The sequence below is a fragment of the Cladosporium halotolerans genome (genome assembly GCF_011745625.1).
Source record: "Cladosporium halotolerans strain TM138-S3 chromosome Unknown Sca9, whole genome shotgun sequence".
In the NCBI taxonomy this organism is placed as follows: Eukaryota; Fungi; Ascomycota; class Dothideomycetes; order Cladosporiales; family Cladosporiaceae; genus Cladosporium; species Cladosporium halotolerans.
The window spans coordinates 713,498-732,291 of NW_027191460.1; the positions used below are offsets into that span (position 1 = coordinate 713,498).

The 18,794-nt window shown below is 54.8% G+C and overlaps 8 protein-coding genes across 8 annotated transcripts; 3 read left to right on the forward strand and 5 right to left on the reverse strand.

The window, feature by feature from the left end:
- Positions 1-48: 48 nt before the first annotated feature.
- On the forward strand, positions 49-2,154 carry WHR41_03695 (uncharacterized protein; the record flags this gene model as incomplete). Its single annotated transcript, XM_069372301.1, has 1 exon — positions 49-2,154. One exon carries the CDS (start codon positions 49-51, stop codon positions 2,152-2,154), a length of 2,106 nt encoding a protein of 701 aa, XP_069230972.1.
- Positions 2,155-2,410: 256 nt separating this feature from the next.
- Positions 2,411-3,685, reverse strand: WHR41_03696 (uncharacterized protein; the record flags this gene model as incomplete). The annotated part of the gene is made up of 1 exon (XM_069372302.1): positions 2,411-3,685. One exon carries the CDS (start codon positions 3,683-3,685, stop codon positions 2,411-2,413), a length of 1,275 nt encoding a protein of 424 aa, XP_069230969.1.
- A 511-nt stretch (positions 3,686-4,196) lies between these two features.
- On the forward strand, positions 4,197-6,104 carry WHR41_03697 (uncharacterized protein; the record flags this gene model as incomplete). The annotated part of the gene is made up of 4 exons (XM_069372303.1): positions 4,197-4,372; positions 4,428-5,006; positions 5,064-5,736; positions 5,799-6,104. The coding sequence occupies 4 exons, from the start codon at positions 4,197-4,199 to the stop codon at positions 5,952-5,954; spliced, it is 1,584 nt and encodes a 527-aa protein (XP_069230970.1). The 3' UTR covers positions 5,955-6,104.
- Positions 5,877-7,235, reverse strand: WHR41_03698 (uncharacterized protein). Its single transcript, XM_069372304.1, has 3 exons — positions 6,945-7,235; positions 6,712-6,874; positions 5,877-6,656 (listed from the first exon to the last, which is right to left on the reverse strand). Exons 1-3 carry the CDS (start codon positions 7,161-7,163, stop codon positions 6,583-6,585), a joined length of 456 nt encoding a protein of 151 aa, XP_069230967.1. The 5' UTR covers positions 7,164-7,235; the 3' UTR covers positions 5,877-6,582.
- Positions 7,236-8,000: 765 nt separating this feature from the next.
- Positions 8,001-12,460, reverse strand: WHR41_03699 (uncharacterized protein). Its single transcript, XM_069372305.1, has 5 exons — positions 11,802-12,460; positions 11,679-11,737; positions 9,283-11,615; positions 9,071-9,228; positions 8,001-8,929 (listed from the first exon to the last, which is right to left on the reverse strand). Exons 1-5 carry the CDS (start codon positions 11,839-11,841, stop codon positions 8,904-8,906), a joined length of 2,616 nt encoding a protein of 871 aa, XP_069230968.1. The 5' UTR covers positions 11,842-12,460; the 3' UTR covers positions 8,001-8,903.
- Positions 12,461-13,170: 710 nt separating this feature from the next.
- On the reverse strand, positions 13,171-14,634 carry WHR41_03700 (uncharacterized protein; the record flags this gene model as incomplete). Its single annotated transcript, XM_069372306.1, has 1 exon — positions 13,171-14,634. The coding sequence occupies one exon, from the start codon at positions 14,632-14,634 to the stop codon at positions 13,171-13,173; it is 1,464 nt and encodes a 487-aa protein (XP_069230783.1).
- Positions 14,635-15,144: 510 nt separating this feature from the next.
- On the forward strand, positions 15,145-17,288 carry WHR41_03701 (uncharacterized protein). Its single transcript, XM_069372307.1, has 2 exons — positions 15,145-15,895; positions 15,979-17,288. Exons 1-2 carry the CDS (start codon positions 15,300-15,302, stop codon positions 16,163-16,165), a joined length of 783 nt encoding a protein of 260 aa, XP_069230784.1. The 5' UTR covers positions 15,145-15,299; the 3' UTR covers positions 16,166-17,288.
- WHR41_03702 (uncharacterized protein) lies at positions 17,164-18,666 on the reverse strand (the record flags this gene model as incomplete). Its single annotated transcript, XM_069372308.1, has 2 exons — positions 17,164-18,463; positions 18,660-18,666. 2 exons carry the CDS (start codon positions 18,664-18,666, stop codon positions 17,553-17,555), a joined length of 918 nt encoding a protein of 305 aa, XP_069230785.1. The 3' UTR covers positions 17,164-17,552.
- Between the last annotated feature and the right edge of the window lie 128 nt (positions 18,667-18,794).

The window sequence follows — 18,794 nt, forward strand, 5'->3', positions numbered from 1 at the left end:
CTCCGATTAGAGCACCGACACGCCTTGGTCCCCACATCCTACGACCACATGGCTCGCTTGTCTAAGACAACACCGTTCCATATCTACTCTGACGCCGACGCCTCGACACTCGAACCGACCGAAGACCTCTCTTCGGAAGGCAACGTGAAGCATGGAGAAGAGTTGGAAAAGACCGCTGGCTGGACTGGTGGGAGAAGGGATGATGGTTTTGTGACGGAGAGCGACGATGATGCGAAAGCTGGACTGGACGAGAGAGCACAAGAAGGCGATGACGAGAAAAATTACACGAGGACTTCGATTTCTTCTCTCCCAGAGTCGAATTACCCAACAGATTTCGAGCGCACGCCTATGCACAAGCCGTACACGCCGACCTATTCCCGCCCGTCAGTTCGTCGTATGCAGATGAGCTCTCCTCTCCGCAAGAGCAGATATGGAACCCCACAGTCAGAGCCTCGGGGCAGCCCTCGCGCAAAAATAAGAGGGAACGACAATGATCTGGACGAAAGGGAATCGAGACAGCTACCGCTCGTCTTATTGCACATAACGGTGCTGCCGGTCAACATACCTTGGAGTGTTCAAGCCATGCGTGAGGTCCTGCCATCGCATACTCTGGAAAGCATGCAGCTGCTAAGGTCAAAGTTGTCCGGCAATGTTGTAAAACGAGGAATCCTAATTCCCCATCCAAGAGATGACTATGAACTTCTTGAAGAGAAGCTTCTCGAAGCGCTCGAGCTGCAGCAACCTCTGCTTACCAAGTGTGGGCATTACCGCAACAGGCATTCTACCGACTCGACCATGACTGCCGGGAGCGGCAGTAATGATTCTGGAATGGGATCCAGTGTGGAAGAGTCCGATGACGAACACTGCTCCACCTGCCACCACCATCTCAAAGCTGCCGGATCCGGCAAACAGAAATGGTCGATCAGAGTCTTTGCTGCCAACGGGCTCATGCATGCGAGCGCGTGGTCGGCCGCTTGGAGCGAGATGGAGAGAGTTGATGTCGAGATTATGTCTTACATCAAGGATGATCTGCGGATCAAACTGGATGAGATGGAGTCCCAGGCCCATGCCGTAGTGCACATCGATCGCGAAGAAGAAGAACGCCGGGTCAACCAGATGGTCGAAGATCGTATGCGCATCCTCGAGGATGACGCTGAGCGAGCGAGGGAAGCTGCAATGGCACGAGAAATTGAGCAGATTGTCATGAATGAGCAACGGCAGCAAGCAAATGCTACGCCGGACGCCGGATTGGGACATGCCGAAAAGCCAAAGACGAGTGAGCCCGCGTACACCGATGAAGCAGCATCAACGGAGTTGCCGGACATCTACCGACATAAGGATATTCCATTGTCGATATTGTTGCGGAACTACACCTTTTTGCTGATGCGGAAGAGAGCAAATTTGGTCACTCTATTGTTTATCACCGCAATCAGTGGCCTACTGCTCACTCTGGACTCTACAGCACTTTACATGCCGAGTATTGATATCTCTACGCTTTCGATGCAGACCTCGGAAAGCGTAGGCCCTTTGCTTGGCATACCATCAGCACCCAAACCTCAATCTGGTGGCGGTGGCTCACCCGTGGGTCTACTGGACGCAAAGGTTGATGACTCTCTCATGGACCCGGAAACTGCCCATACGGTAGCCACTTATCCTGCGGTCATTACAGAGCACAGTGTTGTGCAAGATCTGGCAGCGGCTCGGACGGTCGCAGGAAGTCTCGAGCCCACTTCTGGCCTTCCGATTGAAAATGGACCGCATGCTGAGGAAAGGCATCCTCAGAATGAAGACGCGATTCCTCACGAGCAGTCGAACATCGACGGCTCGCAATCTGTTGAGAACGGCGACAATTTCGAGAAAGTGGAAGAAATGGGTGAACCATTACCGGAGGGGTTGAAACAGGGGCTGTTCGATCAGTGCCCTCCTGCGTCGTCACTCCCAATCGACCTGACACGGTGTGTCGCAAACGAAGAAGATCTTGAGCATGCGACTGCTCCTGCCTCTGCCATCGCGGATGATGCTGCAAACCTCCCATCGGACGTCTCACACGCCAGGCGTTACGAAACATGCATGTTTATGCCGTTGACCTTGGAGGAGCTTTCGCAATGCAGTGTCATGGAAGGCCAAGATGAGGATATACACCCTTTGGTGTGAGGCGAACGAATGGGTGATTGGCAACGCGGTGCAATGGAGCAACGTCAATGCTTTTGACTGGGTCTCTTTTGATAGCGGTTTAGCGGACTTCGAATGGTGCATGTGCATAATGAACAGGGTATTACGAAAGGGACGCATCCTGTGAAAAGGTCTCAAGAATATCCGAACATGATAGCTTGCACTATGCAGCAGGCCCCATAGGAAGGGGGGTATTCACGAGACTACAGAACATCGCAAACGGAACATCGACCTCCCATTACTCGTCAACCATACCATGAATTCCCTTCAGGCCACTAACTCTCCAGATACCGCCAGGCCCGAACAACCACAGCTCTTGCCTGTCCGGACCCGCGAATTGAAAGTTGTTGATTTCGCCGCCAACCTCAATCCTCAGTATTAACTCTCCCCATTCGCTCAACACATCAATGCCGTCTCCCGAAGCTCCTAGCACATAACCCTCGCGACTCACGTGCATGCCATCCACGGCAAACGTTTGCGCGTACCAGATCGGCCTTTTGTTTGTCAAATAATTTCCGGGAGGAGCGAAGTTGACATCAAAGGCGTAGACCGTGCGGCCGCCGAATTTGTTGAAGGTGTATCGAGGAAGTTTCTCTTCGGGAGCGCCGTCGAAATCGGTGATGCCTGTGTCGCTGATGTACATGGTCTTGCCGTCCGGGCTGATACCAAGGCCGTTCGGCTGCTCCAGGGAACCTTCTACGACGCTCACGGCGCCGGTCGAAGGCCGGAAGCGGTAAGTCTGAGGCTTCAAGACTGGGTAGTCTGTGACGTTGATGGCATAGCCGTACCACGAGTCTGAGAAGTAGATGTCGCCTCTGCTGTCTATGACGAGATCGTTTGGACTGTTAAGCTGCTGGCCGAAGTAGTTGTTGAGCAGTGTACGGACTTCGCGCGTGTATGGATTCAGCTCATAGATGCCCGGAGTCTGATCGATGGTGCTGCCATTCTCCGGACTTGGAAAGGAAAAGCTGGCTTCGGATGCCCAGTAGATTTTCCCTTTGTAGAGCCTCCCGCCATTTACAGCGTAGATAGGGGGATCAGTCGTGAAGTTACTAATAGTAGGCTCAGTCCCATTCAGGTTGATAATCTTCTGCTGGTATACACCCTGATGTGGCTGAGAAAAGATGATCGCATTCAAGCCAGGGACGTATACAGGGCCTTCGTGGATGCTGTCGTTCCTGGTTTCGAAGACTCTTTCCAACCTTGGTGCAGATCCGAGGATGTCGAGACCTCTCTCCAGATCGAACACGACAAATGTCGTCTCTGCCAGTCGATGAAAAGAGTCGTCGGAAGCTACCGAGGTTGCCACGAAGGTGTCGTTTTCGGGATCGACGCCATTGCTAGCCGTCGCCCTCACAAAAGGACATGGCAGGACAGACGCATAGTTATTGACGCAAGCGACCGCGCTGTCATTGGCAAAATGGGGGCATCGCTCAACAACTTGGGCTGTGATGTTAGATTGCGCGTGTACGGCCGCTGCGATGGCTAATAATACGACGGATCTTCTGGCCATGGTGTAAATACTCATTCGCGGTGAGACAAAGTGACCTACATTCTCAGTGCTGGCAACTACACGTCTTATAATCGGTGTGCCTTCGGGGCGTTGAACATCGTCAACAGGCAGATTTCGTTCAGCCGTTGGAAATGGGGATCCGGCATGCCCTGTGCGCGCGAATTGCGGTGGCGCTGAGCGAATCGTGATGGACTATGACCCGCGTAGCAAGATGGAATGCAATAGAGCGTTCTTAGGGCCTGCGGCAGATCTACCGGTGGATCTCATTCCGAACGCCAGAACGCAAATGCATATCTACCAAACCTGGCATGATCTACGCCCGGGAATGACACATCTGTTCCGTGCTTTACACAATCACGTGATGAATGGGGCTGTGAGGTACCACCTCCGTCCGCTTCCGCTATACTCCCTACGAGGCACCGGTTCAAATCTTTTTATTAGTCGACTGGACCAATCACCTTTGATGGAGCTTTGATGCTCACGCCAAAGTTTCTCGGGTCTTTGGCCGCCGATGCCACGACGTGCGTTGCCCAGCCGAACATGCGATGAGTGCCGCGCAAGGAAGAGAAAATGCGTCCTGCCACCGCCCAATGGAGGCAGGCCATCGTCATGCAATGCTTGTCGGGAAAACTCTCTCCGATGTACTTTCGACTTGCTGTATAAGAAACGTGGACCTCGTCCTAAGCCGCAAGTGCCTCCAACATGGTTGCATATGGTCTCCCCTCGCTGACAAGCAAGATAGTCACGATGTTTTGGTGCGCCTTCCGAACGAGAGAACTGTCTACGATCTAGGACGTGCTTTGGATGCCTTTTGCCCGAAGAAGATCTCCGACTTTTTGATTCAGAACTTTATGGACCATCTTTACCCCTTGACCCCAGTGGTACACAAGCGCACTTTCTTCGCACGCCTCAATGATCGCACCCACTACCATAATCCCGCCTTCTTTTCGCTGGTGATTTCCGTTCTGGTGACTACCGTGTGCACGATGCCTGGCATGATGCGCTCGTGCAGGAAGCTCGACCCGTCGTTCACACATGCTGGCCGCAAAGAGATGCTGGAAACCGGAGAAAGACTAATCCTTCGCGTTCGGCCCTCCAACCATTACGACGATCTTTCGCTTGACAAATGGGCGTGTGCATACCTCCACGTGGTGGCTAATGCTCAATTGAAGCTGATGAACCGCGCTTTGATGCATCAATCGGAAGCTGCTGCGATAGCGAGGCAGATGGAGCTGCATATTGTTGATGCCTACAAGGGCCTCAATCAAGTCGAACGGCAACTTCGGAAGAAGGCACTCTGGATACATTTCATGTCCGAACGGTAGGGTGACGAGCCACTGATCATCCACGTGAGGATAATTGCTTATTCATCTTTCAGTCATATAGCCTTGTTCGACATGAATATGGATCTCACGCGAACGTATGTTGTGCAAATGACCCGCGCCATAGAACAACTATTACCTTTGGAAATCGACGACGAGTTCATCACAGATCACGAAGTTCTGGATCAACCTCCAGGTCGGCTGTCGCTTGTCGCCGGTCTGAATGCCATGACAACAGTCAATGTTAAACTCATGGAAGCCAGCCCCTTAAATCCTGCACATGGACCGCGAAGTCGACAATCGACCGAGTCGGACAGCTCGCCGGCAAGCCAAGGAGATCCCCATGCTCACGGCAACGGAGACCAACAATCTCACGCTCTCTCGCTAGCTGAAGAGCAACTGACGAGCCTGGAGCGCTGTCTGGATGATCTCCCTATGGAAATTTCATCGGTGTCGGTAGATTCTCGATCGTATATACCACCAGCGCGCTCTGACCCCCTCAGTTCGCAGTACCAGGCGATGCGGGTCAATATACACGTCACACACCTGTGGGCTCAGAATGCCCTAGCGGAGCAGATGCGAGCATCATTGGAGACAAATCTACACGGCGAGGCGTTGAGGCTGATGGAGCAACGCTGTTGCAAAACGCAGGAAAGGGCCGCTCGTCAGCTTCTGGACTTACTGCATACTCTGCCCACGGTAAATCTGTTACCCAACGGAAACATTCTTGTAAGTTCATCGGTAAGAAGCACAATTCCGGAGCCACGATATTAACGAAGCATTGCACTCAGACCATGAAAATTCGCTCGGTCGGTGCAAGCATCTTGGAGCATGCCAATACTCCGCGCTCCGGACGTTCCACGTATTTACAAGACCTGGCAGAAGCATTTGCGGCGTTTCTCGCTGGCTTGGACTCCGAGCATAACGAAACATCGCCAGAAGATTAAATGATATATAGGTTGATACATTGGAGCAGCACTTGGAGGGCTTCAGATTCAGACATGTATACACCCACACCCGTTTTCAAGCCCTCGATAGTCTGAATGGACTTGGAGACAATGATTTCCTTCCTCGCGTTGCGAGGGATGGTGCAAAACCACAAAAGAATGGGGTTCAACCCGGACTCGAACCGGGGACCTCTCGCAATCGTGCCTCAGGGTAGACCCTAAGCGAGAATCGTAACCGCTAGACCATTGAACCCGATCAACTTCTCCAATTGATTAGTGAGAGATGGTTGCGTTGTGAAATTGATATACGCTTTGTCACGACTTCCAACGACCTGGAGTCGAACGAGATCTTAAGGGCTTTCAAAATTAACTACAAGCCATGCACCACCGATCGAACAAAGAGATATAGTCCAGAAGTGCGGTAGGGCTGCCCACATGAGAACATTCCCATAAACCGATCAAAAGGCTGCTCATGGTGTGTACCTATGCTTCCTAATTGCTCATGTGTCGGAACCTCTTTTCATTTTCGATTACCGATCCCGCCTTCGCGTCCACACATTGTGCATGACAAGTTGAGCCCATTTTTGTTCTCCAGCCTTCCAACCCAGCATAACCCGCAAGAGCGAATCTACTGCTTGGTGGCAGCCTTGGCCAGGTCGGCGAGGGCCTCGCGGCGCTTGAACTTGGCGTCCTGGATCACACCTGTGGAGTAGAATGGTAAGTGAAAGCTCACTAAAAAGGTGCAAACGCGACTTACCAGCATCGGCATCGCTAGAGAAGTTGCCAGTGTACTCGACGAAGGTGGAGCCCTCGAGGTCGCCGCTGGTGACGGCGTAGCAGCGGACGGTGCTGACGACGGAGGTGTAGGTCAGGGCGGGCTGGGAGGTGATGACGGAGTAGGTGATGTAGTGGTTGATAGACTGGGACGTCATGTTAGCTGTGCTGTAGCTTTGTGCGGACAGCATTGTCGCAAACGGTAGAAAAACGTACAGAGTGCTCCTCCTGCTTGACCTCAATGACGGAGCCGTCCTTGAAAGTCCACTTGACGACGTCGGTCTCCTCGCTGGCGCCCTTGACGAACTCGGAGCTGCTGAGGGCAGTCCAGAACTTGCTGAAGTCCTGGATCTTGATCAGGTGCCAGACGTGGGAGAGAGGGGCGCGGATGACGGCCGACTCGCTGACGGAGGTGGAGGTAGGGATGGCAGACATTTTGAAGGGGTTGTTGGGGTGTGAATTGGCGTTTGTTCGTGGACTTTTAACAAGGAAGGAGTGGAATGGCTACAAGGTGTTTTGTCGCTGGATCTGCAATGAGCTTTCTTCCCCGCATCATCGCGGGGCTCTCTGTTTGCTTGCAGCTTTCAAGGGTCTACCTAGCTCTGATGTCCCTACAATTTCGACGAAGCATGAAACATCGGCATCGGATGACATATAGACTCTCTTCCTCTGGCTATAATCTACAGATAGCGAAAAATGATCAGTGTTCGCCCTATCCATTTCCTGAAATCCAAGGGAAGTCGAAACACGGAAGTCCCCAAAGAACATTCCCCAAAATCCAAACTCAACCGCAAAAGCTTAGCATATCCAAAACAGCGAAGCATTCCTTCCAAGACCAAGCCCGAATCCAAACCAGAGTCCTTCCCCATGAACCATCAACCATTCCTCAACCCCTCGCCCTACCCTATTAATCCTGCTCTCCGATCCCCCATTCCCGCGAAAGCGGCGACGAGGATCTCTCAACAACCAACCTCCCATCGCCCCTCACCCACCTCCCAGCAGCATCCGTACTCAGCACCTCATCGCTCAAGCCCCTTCTGATCCATTCCGCAATGATCAAATCGTACCTTTCGTCAGGCCTTCGATCCGGAAGGGGCGGCAGAGCAGAGATGATGCGGTCGCGGATCGAGGCGTTGCCGTTGCGGGGGCGGTGGGAAGGCGTTTCTGTCGAGAGGAGGTCAAGGTTAGCGATTTGCGTGGTCTGATTGTTCTTCGTGGTTTTGGATTCGGTCAGGGAAGCTGTTGGTGCAATCGGATGATGTGGCGTGCGTCGCGAAGCTGATGCCGGTGTTAGGTAGGATCACTAGTTTGCTACGAGCTGATCGAGTCGTCAGTAGCATGTCCGAGAGACGTAGTTGACTTGAGGCCTGCTCTCAAGGCAACGAACCACCTGCCAAACAAGAGACCAATAGCGAACATCAACAAAGGTGGAAGACGAGAGATGAGGGTAAGAATATAAAGGTTGCAGGATAGGGTGTTTGGTGATTACTACGAGAGGGCGAGAACATCGGTGGTTCAGGGAAGTTGAATAAAGGCAGGGAAAAAAAAAGGAATCCGCCGTGATGTAAGTGTATCATCCCAAGGGCGCAAAAGACATCCGATCCGGTTTCCTTGGCCGTCAGGTCAAGAAACAAGACGCCTCTCGACCCACGTGGTTCGCGTGAGCTTCGTTCCAAATTCCGTTCCTTCCCTCCGTCCCCTGAACGCTATGCATTTCGAAGAAAATCAACAGGGAAGATCATTCCAGAACCGAGCCGAAAGCTGGATGGTGGCGGCGGCGAGGTCGAGCAAGGGTATCGGGCGTTGCGTAGAATATATCTTGGGATGTAGGTGGGAGCCGTGAGGTCATCTCCGGCATTTGTCGTGCAGGAGCATGGTCTATGCTGGGGTCGTGCGTTGGGGTATTGAGGGGGTGGATTGTGCGGACGAAAGGGGTGTTCGTGGTGCACGGGACGGGGAGGTCGGGCTGAGGTCGAGGGCGAGTGCACGAAGCTGTGGGAGGCATGGTGACCACGCTGGTATTTGCCAGCTTGTCCACGGTCTCGATCTGCTTGTGGCAGCGTTGGCTAGCGACCTTGGCGATGCTGAGGGGTGCTTGTGGAAGCAGGGGTCCAGTCAGGTGGAAAGCCTACGCTGCCCTTGACTGGATGGAACATCTCAAGCCTCGGTGGGTACTTAAGACATCACGTTGCCAGCAGTGGCTACAAGAGTTAGTAAATATAATCAGGTAATGATAGATGGATGATCACGCCAGAAATAACGAAAAGTTTCATGCCGGGCCGAGACACTTGATAGGGACGGCACGGCACAACAATGAATTCAAAGGAGATAATTTGACTTACCAGACTGGCGCTTGATCTGATCGCGGGCCCAACGAGCAGTGTCCTGGGTGCGAGACGAGAAGTCCTTCGTTCCGCGGGTGTCGCGAGCCATCTGGGTGAGCCAGTCGGCACGGAAGAAGTTGGCGAACTCGCCGTTGGGGAAAGCCTCAGAGATGTCGCTATGAATTGTTAGCTTCATGTTGGTGGAACATTGAAACGAATGGAGGACTTACCCAACAACACCCATGCTGGAGCGAAGAAGACCCTCAGTGCGGTTGGAGTCCTGATAGACCTGCGACAGCAGCTGAAAGATCGACTCGACGTAGGGCTGGAGAAGCTGAACCTTGTTGCCGGCGCGCATGGCGATGATGATGCCGTCCCAAGCATCCATGATGCCCTCACGGAGGGAGACAATGTAGTCAAGCATCTCGAAGTTGGTCTCCTCCTGAGCGGAGATGGTAGCGGCCTGCTGCAGGACCTGACCAACAACGGAAAGGTAGGTCTCGAAGGCACCACCGATGGCCTGGGCGATGTCGCCGAAGCACTGCAGGATAGCGGGCTTGAACTGGTTGCCAAGAACAGCACTGCGAAGGTTGTTGAGGAGAGAGTTCATGAACTGATCGCAGAAAGGCTGGACCTTCTCCTCAAGGCCGCGGCTGATGTCGCTAACAAGACCGATGGCGACAGAGCAGAGAGCCGGCTCCTCCTGGTTGTTCAGAGCACTGAGGAGGAAAGGAACGAAAGCCTGCATGTACTTCTCGAAGTCGGCCTCGAGGACATTGGCAAGAGCGCTGATCGCGCCCAGGACAGTGTCAGGGACGGAGCTCTTGGCGGGAAGAGACTGCAGAAGAGAGAGAAGCAGCTGCATGATGCGATCGGCTTGAGGAGCGACCTCGGTCTCCAGACGCTGAATGATAGTCAGAATGACAGAAGTGAGCGAAGTCTGGATCTCCTCAAGAGTGAGACGGTCCTCCACGGACACGACCTGCTGCTGCATGGGAATGGTCTTCTCAAGGCGCTCGATGACAACGTTGCTGAGGCCAGCCACCATGTGGACGGAGTCGTTGGCAGCGTTTGTGATGAAGGCGTTGAGAACCTCGTAAGCAGCAGTCCGCAGCTGGTTGTCCTGGGTAGATTCTGTCACCTGCAGGAGGTGCTGTGCGCTCGCCTGCCAGTGCTGGGAGAGAGCGTTGGACTCACAGCCGGGCTCGCCAGCGAAGCGGTCAGCAAGGTTCATGAGAGCCCAGCAGCAGCTGCTAGCCATCTTAGGGTGCGAGCTGAGACCACCGAACAGCGCGGTGATGAGCTTAGTGAGATTCTCAGGGTCGATAGACTCGTAGGTGGCTTCGCAGACGCGACCGAGTGCAAAGGCGACAGAGTCCTTGACCTGGACAACCTGGTCGTTCATCATCTCGATCAGAACAGGCAGCGCCTGCTTGACGAGCGGGTCCAGAACCTTCTCATCAGGACCCTCCATCATGGCACCGAAAGCAGAGACGGCAGCATCACGGTAGTGCCAATCCTCAGCGCGGAGGTGCTTCTCGACGAAGCTGAGGATGGGCGGCACGACCTGGCTGCCGACAGCCTGGGACCAAAGTTGAACACACTGGTAGGCGGCGCGAGAGACGTTGTACTCGTCGTCAGTGGCATCCTCGTCCTGCTTGGCCATGAGCTCGAGGAGGACGGGGACAACCTCCATGGTCGCCACACGGGCGAAGTTGAAGTACGGCCTGAGCTCAGTAGAGCCGTCCTGCTCGGCCTGGGAGTTGTCATCCTCAATGCTGATCTCCTCTTCGCAAACGGTGCACCAGAATTCGACAGCAAGCTTGGCGACGTCCTCCTCATCGCTCTTCATTCCCTGGATGGTGAGGCCGAAAAGAGCCTTCTCCATGTAGAACCTCATCTTCTCGTAGTAGAGACCCATGATGCGGTTCAGGCAGCCGTATGCGCCCTCTTGGATGCGGGACTCATCGGCCTGAGTGGCCTCGCAGACAACCTGCATGATGTAGTTGCGCTCGCCCTCGTTCTCGAAGTTGGTGCGGACGAATTCGAGTGAGTCACCGAGAGCGGTGATGGCGGCCACACGGATCTCGTTGTTGGGCTCCTCCTTGCGGGCACCCTGGACGACCGCAGTGAGGATGGCGTTGCTGTGCTGGGCGAGAGCGTCCCTGAGATCGGAGTCATCGGTCTCGCAGACGTAACCAATAGTCTGCAGGCTGCTCCTCTTGGTAGAGTCCTTCCCGGAGCCCACATTCTCGACCAGGGTCGGCATCAGCTCATCCCACTGGTTACGAGGCAGCTCGATGGCGGCAATGGCGGCAATGAATTGTGCGGCAGAGTTCCCAGCTCTTGTGTCGTCGCTTGTAAGTGTCTGAAGGGCGAAGCCCTTGACGTCCGCCTTGATCTGCGGAGTAAGTCCCTGAAGCCATCTTGTTTGCACCTCGCGCAGGCGTGTGAAGTCGCGGGCGGAGAAGGAGTTTTTGAGCGCAAGACCGGCTGCTATACGGACTTGTGACTCGGCTCCTTCGTTTGCAAGCTCGCGGGAAAGGGTGGTGAGGTAGCCTTGCTGTAAAGGGAGAAAAAGTTAGCAATGCCAATATGCTAGGAATGATGTGCGATGGAAACCTACGAAGTCTGCCTCAGCAGCCTGTGCAAGCTGCTGCTCGGCGGCGGAACGGATCTGGGCGTCTGGAAATCTATCAGCAATCTGATCCGTTGCCCACTGTCACGGGACATGGCGAGGAGAACGTACCAGGCGAGAGCGTGCCCGCGAGGACCTGGTTGACGTCCATGTTGGGCGAAATGTAGCGCTTTCAAGTGGAAACGAAGGTTGTGGAAAGGCGCAGGACCATACACCGCCGCAAGGAATGAAGTGGTGGTGTCGGTGCCGGGGGTGCGAGCGGATGTTTGTCTGCCAGCTCGGTATACAGCAGTAGCGCCGGGTGAGAGTGAGACAAGGCGAGAGTGCCGAGAGGCGTGTTGCGGGCGGGAGATGTGACGGGGGTGCGTGAGTCTCGGGCGCTGCTGGGATGCAGAGTGCAGCTGCTGGGTGTGGTGTTGTGTGGTGCAGGCTCTCTCGCTGACGCAGACGCAGGGTCCACCAAGGAGAAGTCGAGCTGGGGAGAGAGTTCGAGTGAACTTTTGTGCTGATCGCGCGGCGCGGGTGATGTCACTGCGGTGCCGCGGCGGGTAGCGGTGCTGGTGGTGGGTTTTTGACTTGAAAGGAGAGGAGAGGAGAGGTGAAGTGAGGTGGAAGAGACTGGACGCTGCGGCGGCGGCAAGGAGTCTTTCCAGCGGCTTTCTCTTCTGTTTACGGTTGCTCGGTGACGCCTGCCTGCGGGGCGGAGCGCGCAGAAATGGGCGGAAGTCGAAAGTGCGGACCAGCTGAAGTGGGCTGTAGGGGGTGCCTCTGCCTGTCCGTCACGTGGTCTTATGCTTTCCCTACCCCGATATAACTACTGGCAGATATAAGTGAAGTGACAGGCGATTGATGATCCTTCACGAGCATGGAAACACACCCCAGGAAGGATAGACTGGCGGTGTTGCAGTCAATCACCGCAGTCCACATCACGTGCTTCCCCTTTTCTGCCCCTCCGTGCCTGAGGGCGAGATCACACAGGGTCCACCTCACTTTCGTACACGGACCGAAGAGGAAGCACAGACAACTATCGACCGTTGCCAAAACACGACGACCAAAACAAAACGACAGAGTGGCGAGGAACATCGAGGGCATGGAATCTGTAACCAAATATTGACCACGTTGATGCCGTAAACGAAACATTTCTTGATCATCCCTGCGTCCCTTAAGTGAGAGCGGATTTGTTGAGTAATGAAGAACAGAATGGAAAAAGAAGTTCCTCATACAATGGAGCATAAATTATCTCGAGTGTACCGACGTCTACACGCAACGAGTGAAAAACCCTTTGGACGCACCCCTGATTCCAGCCAAGCTCAGGTTGCCTGGCAGTTGCATATCCAAACATTCTGGTCAAAAAGGGTGGGAAGAAGAAGTAAAAGACATTACCGCCTAAACCAGAACACGCCAAAATCCGATTTCCCAAATCAATTCATTCCCTTTCGCGAAAAGGTGCCATTATTCCTCTTTCTCTAATTTGCTTTCTCTACCTGCTCGAGTTCTCCACCCCGAGCACTCCCGTCCCTTTTCCATGCAGGCTCTCGCCGACTCTATCAGCGAATCCTTTCAAGCCTGAGCTCCGCGAGCGCTTGCGCGGGCTTCGACGCAGTTGCTGCTGTGCTTGGGCTTCCTCTGCGCTTTCTTCGGCTAGCACGGCTTTGCCACCGCCCTGCTTGTCGTCGAGCACTTGTTGTCGGCTTCCGAGCGCCTGAAGCTTGGCTTTGCCGGCTGGGATGGATGGCTCAAGAGCAGGCTGAGCGGCGCGGGCTGTCGAGGTGGCTTCCGTAGCTTCGTTTGAGTATGGCTGGGCGGACTGCTTGCTCTCAGCAGGAGACGAAGCAGTGACCGCGGGGGAGTTGTTGTCGGCATCGACCTTCTTCTGCGCGGCGATACGGGCGCGCTCGTACCTCGCAGAGACGTCGCCGCCCGTCCACTTGGTGCCTAGAATGCCGTCCCAGAAGGTGAAGAAGGGCTGGCTGAAGTTGGTCTTGATGCCCCAGCTTTGGTGGTGCACATCGTGGTAACCCGCGTTGTTGCTCGTGACGTGCTGCAACGGGTCCCAGGGGAATGCATAACCGCAGTGGTCGTCAACGGTCTTGACTGTGCTCATGGTGAAGAACCACATGCTCTGCCTGCAGGTCATTCCGGTTAGGAGGTATGCAATTCCGGCGCCACAGGTGTCAAGGAGGAAGCCTTCAAACGGGTGGTTGTAGAGAGCCCCGTAGGCGTAAGGGACGTAGAGACGGTGGTGACGGGAGTGGAAAGTGGTGTACAGCCACTTGTTCATGTGCATGGCGCGATGCAGGAAATATTGCCATGTGTCGACAATGAGAATGGCGATGACGAACTGCATGGCTGGGATTCCAAGGTGGTAGATGGCTTTCGCAGCGTTGATCTCCCAGCTTGCAAAGGCAGGCGCCAATGTCTCCTGTCCAGCGAGCAACACGGTCTGAGTGAGCTCGGGATAGATGCCGCCAGCAAGCGCGCCAGAAAGCATTGGCTGCTCTTGTCCAACGCGCTTAGCGATTCCAACGGCGTCCAATCCAACCAAGCTCAGCAGTCCTGGAATGGCCCTCTGTGCAATCCGAAGTCTTTGTGCCCAGACTGACACGTCGTAGTCAGCCTTGCCCTGCATGGGCTCCGGGTCCGTCAATGCGAGGCCCAGTCCGACAACCGTCTGTATGCCTTGTTGGATGATCACATCTCGAAAAACGTCCCATCTGGAAACATGGTTCCTCTTGAGCACCTCGGCAGGGGTGTGAAGTCGGTATTGTGGGAACATGTCAAGCTCGTCAATGACATGGAAGAGCAAAGACATTGCCCAGTATGCAAGGACGGGCAATGCCAGCGAAAGGTAGGCATCGGAGATCCATGGGAGGAGAGGCGGCAGCGGTTCAAGGGTGTATTCGGGCAGCGGCGGAAGCTCGGAAGAGGCCGTCATGTTGGCCATTATCGATGCGGATGACGATGGGTATGTGAGGATGTATGCGCGTGATATTATGGACGCGCCGGAGGGCGCAATGGGTGGTGGATCAATCAGTCCACTTTGTTCCGGTATCGCTTGCTGGGCCACGCGATCAGGAGACGGCTAGTGTTTGGCGAGAGGGCGAGGAAGCGGCGGGAATAGCAAGTGCTGGCTGGCGGGTGCAAAGGAGCGTATATCGGTCAATGTCGATTATGTAGGAGGTAGAGCGGGAGGTGAGGCGGGTGGTGCAGTGGTGGTGGTGTGATTGTTGTGAGGAAGAGCGAGCGGGCTCAGGCTGCAATTGAGGGCGGCTGGCGGCGCTCTGCACGTCACGCAGATTTGCCTCTGCGCCCGCTGGCCCCAGACTTTGCAGACAGCGGGACCCGCAGCTCGCCGCTCATCTCGCGTCGGCCCTCGCGTTTCTGCGATTCCCGCGTGGCAAATCGCATCCGCCACCAGCCCTGCAGCGGCTCGCGGGCTCCTCTTTCGTCATCCATACTATCGCTTGATCGTGTGCTGGAGCACTATCAGATCAGATGGAGATACCACATAATCACTTTCTTTCTAGTATCCTGGCGCTGCCATTCCGTCTCCCCGCTCCGTATTTCATGTTTTGACACCCATTCTCCTGCCTCTGAACAAGGTACACCATGTCCTCCGACGCCTGCGCCACCTGCGCCCAAATATATTCAACTCCCTCCGAGAAACCGCTCTTCCCAGGTCGGATGCTCCCTTGCTGTAGTCGCACCATCTGTGCCCGATGTCTGAACCAGAACAAGCGCTACGAGACATATTGTCCATACTGCCAGATCAGCACAGCGCCCTCGAGCTTGCCGCAAGGACTCCGTGACCCGCCGGCTTATTCCTCGCTTGACGGATCGAGCACACCGACGTCGAAGGAAACGAGCGGAGATGAGGCTCTACCGCCGTATGAAGCGCGGGGATATACAGGCAGTAAGGCCGACGACAAAGGTGCTTCAGCGCCGGCAGAGGATGTATTGCATTTTATTGCACCGGCAGATTCTATGAGGTCGCTTGCGCTGGCGTATGACGTCCCCATAGAGGCGCTAAGGAAGACGAATAATGTCTACTCGGATCACCTGGTGCAAGCAAGGAAGACGCTATTAATTCCTGGAGAGCATTACAAAGGCGGTGTATCGCTGAGCCCGCAGCCGTTGGAGAGCGAGGAAGAGGAGATCAAGAAGAATAAGCTGAGGAGATGGATGATGGCCTGTAAGGTTGCAGAGTAAGTGTCGTTCAGCGTGTTATTGCTGTATACTGTTTGGTCATCAGGACTGATGAGCTGACAAGTTTATCTATTTCGCTCAGGTATGATGTAGCTACATTATACATGCAGCAAGCGGAATGGGACCTCGACGCCGCTGTCGAAGCATACCAAGAGGATGAGAGGTGGGAGAAAGAGCATCCTATGCAAGCGCGAGAAAAGGGCAAGAGAGCCAAAAGCGTGGGTATGAGGCGTTTTGTTGGCTCCAGTAGTGCTGCAGGCCAGTCATAGCAACACCAGAGGGGAGTGTTCAGAGGAAAAGGTGCGATATGAAGAGACGGACACTCAACTTGCGCGGCGGAGCTGCATTGAGCGGCCCGTGGTTCAACAAACGTCCATACAACGAAGACACGAATACAGCCAGCAATGCCTTGTAGCTCAGCTCCGACTCGCCCTTTTTGATGGTCTTGGGCTCGAGATTACGATTATCATTCTTCTCTTTGCCGCTACAGTCTTGCAGTGATCGTGCCTGCGGCTAACAATCCGTCGTTCTCGTACCATGGCTTACACCTCGTGTATGCGAAGTGGGATTGGGAAGAGGACCCGGTCATTACAGTCCGTCGGATCGATAAGATGCACCTCTCATCTCGAGGAACTTCGTGGCGAAGGTCCGACGGCATTTCGAGTTGGTCCTGGAAAGGGATGGAGGGCCGACCTGCTCACGTTGAGGTCATCTCGCCACATGAGGAGGTTGAGTTTGTTCAGAACGGAAAATCGCTTGGGAGGAAAGCTGGTGGGTATGAGCGGAGTTTCACGACCAGCTTCCGCGCTTGCCTACTCGAAGGGCAAGGTTGTTGCTCGGTCCAATCTCAAGGCTGCTGGCAAGACCACGCTGAAAGCTCGCACGGAGAAGCAGGCGCCTCTGGTTGCTGACGGGCAGAGTCTGGCGTACCTGAACATCGAGCTCTCGGATGCTGAGGGTGTCGTAGAGATGCTTGATGATGATGAGCTGACTATTGAAGTGCAAGGGCCTGCTTCTCTGATCGGCTTCGGCAGTGCTGCGAAATCGATGGAGGAGAGGTTCGACGACAATGTTCATACAACTCACCAAGGACGAGCTTTGGCGGTGATTAGGTCTGGGAAGAGTGCTGGTAAGGTCAATGTTACCGTTGAGAGTAAGCGGCACGGGAAGGCTGTTGTGCAGCTGGATCAGGTTGCCGTATAGACCTTTTATCGTGCTGCATCGATTGTTGTGCATTCAGTGCAACGAACGATAAACTTTTCGCGGCTCTAGGCAGGGATCGAGTTGCATGTGTAGGAGCTTACGGAAGTGACTAAAGTGGACGCATTCCTATTCAGGACTTTTGTTTATATCTCAAACCCCGACAATGCCTCAATGCCGCTTAGGAAACAACCGATCTATCTCAAAGCAGGCCGAGCACCTGACTGACATCCAGGGTGCATGATCCGCTGATCTTCCCATACAGTGGGTCAGTCAGTGACACCCAATCGCGGCCCGCATGCAAAGAAACACAAACGCCGGGTATACCCTTTCCGTCGTAGTCGTCATCAAACTATTCCTCTTCGTCGCTCTCTCTTCTCCAAAAGAGAAAAGAAGGAAAGGAAACCTCCAAAGTCTCACGGTGAGACTGCCTTTCCCAACACTCTCAAGCTCATCTCACGAAACACTTCCGCGAAACCTCTTCGGCTCCTCCGTATAACTATACGGCGCCGTCTCCTTCGACTTGGTCTTCAGGTCCATCCGCTTCCACATTCCAACGTGATCAATTCCTTCCTCGTCCCAGATTCCCATCCCCTCATCGACCTCAAAACCCCACCGGCTCCAGAATTTCTGCAGCCCGATCTGCGCGTGGATGAGGACGAGGCCCGTCCACTCCGTTCCCATGTCGAGAATGTCGCCGACGGCGTCGCGGAGTTCTTCCTTCGTGGCGGCTGAGGGCGGGTCGGAGATCACGTGCGGGTAGTCGTGGGCCATGGTCAGCGCGGAGTCGACGAGCAATTTCGAAACGCCGACGCCGCGGAATTCCTTGAGGATGGCCAGGCGGCCGAGTTTGATGAAAGGCTCTTTGCCGTTGTGGAAGGAGGGTTTGACAGTGCCCTCATACGGGGTTCCGTCGAGGTGGCGGTGCTTGTCGAAGTGGTGCAGAGCGGCGTTGGGAGGGGGGACGAGTCTGATCGTGCCGATGGGCAGCTTTGTCGACGTGCTCTGGCGGCGGTTCGGGTGCAAGGCATTGGTGGACACAGGCTGCATGTGACCTGGAACGGAGGCGTACGCGGTCCAAGTGAAACAGCGACGGTCGTCGAAGTCGAGCTCGTTCTCGAGCACCACCCCTTGCTCCTTGACGAAGACCTCCTCGCGCACGCTCATGGCGTCGATGAAGCCTTGCGGGACAGATTTCGCAGGGTCGGTGGCATCATTCTTGGGCTGGTTGGACGGTGGGCTAGTGCGATCGTAGAGAGCCAGGCGCTCTTTCAGAGGGAGGATGAAATCGACGAAGTCGGAGTTGGTCGAGATCATGGCGTCGAGGTCGGAGCCGGCGCCGACCGGCTGGGATTCGCGGATTACGTCTGGTGAGGGTTTGTTAGTTTCAATCTTTGTGCATGGATCCTCCTTTCAGCGCAGCGTGGTTGTGGCATGTGGTTGGTGTGGTGGGCGTGGTGACACGCGGGTCATCAAGGTGCGTGGGCGCGCATATACACGGCCACATGCGGTCGTTGCGCGCGCAGGCAGTCACATCGCTGGTGATGGAGGGGTCAGTCGCACCTTCCATGTTTGCTGTTTTTTCTTTGCTTGTGACCGTGCGGTTAATGCGAAGGCTGCAGCGTTGCCTTGCTCCCTGAGACAATTTGGCAGCCTGCCTCGAGTTGGTGGTGGGGTTGAAGGTGGCGATGCACTGTA

What these genes read in the sequence shown, in the direction of transcription:
- WHR41_03701 (XM_069372307.1), top strand. Translation starts at nt 15,300, where the DNA reads ATGTCCTCCGACGCCTGCGCCACCTGCGCCCAAATATATTCAACTCCC. An exon ending in ATGGCCTGTAAGGTTGCAGA is followed by an intron (nt 15,896 to 15,978) that starts GTAAGTGTCGTT and finishes TATTTCGCTCAG; the next exon opens with GTATGATGTAGCTACATTAT.
- WHR41_03699 (XM_069372305.1), bottom strand. Translation starts at nt 11,841, where the DNA reads ATGGACGTCAACCAGGTCCTCGCGGGCACGCTCTCGCCTG. An exon ending in AGGCTGCTGAGGCAGACTTC is followed by an intron (nt 11,616 to 11,678) that starts GTAGGTTTCCAT and finishes CTCCCTTTACAG; the next exon opens with CAAGGCTACCTCACCACCCT. An exon ending in TCAGATCAAGCGCCAGTCTG is followed by an intron (nt 8,930 to 9,070) that starts GTAAGTCAAATT and finishes TAACTCTTGTAG; the next exon opens with CCACTGCTGGCAACGTGATG.
- WHR41_03698 (XM_069372304.1), bottom strand. Translation starts at nt 7,163, where the DNA reads ATGTCTGCCATCCCTACCTCCACCTCCGTCAGCGAGTCGGCCGTCATC. An exon ending in TCAAGCAGGAGGAGCACTCT is followed by an intron (nt 6,875 to 6,944) that starts GTACGTTTTTCT and finishes ATGACGTCCCAG; the next exon opens with TCTATCAACCACTACATCAC. An exon ending in CTCTAGCGATGCCGATGCTG is followed by an intron (nt 6,657 to 6,711) that starts GTAAGTCGCGTT and finishes TCTACTCCACAG; the next exon opens with GTGTGATCCAGGACGCCAAG.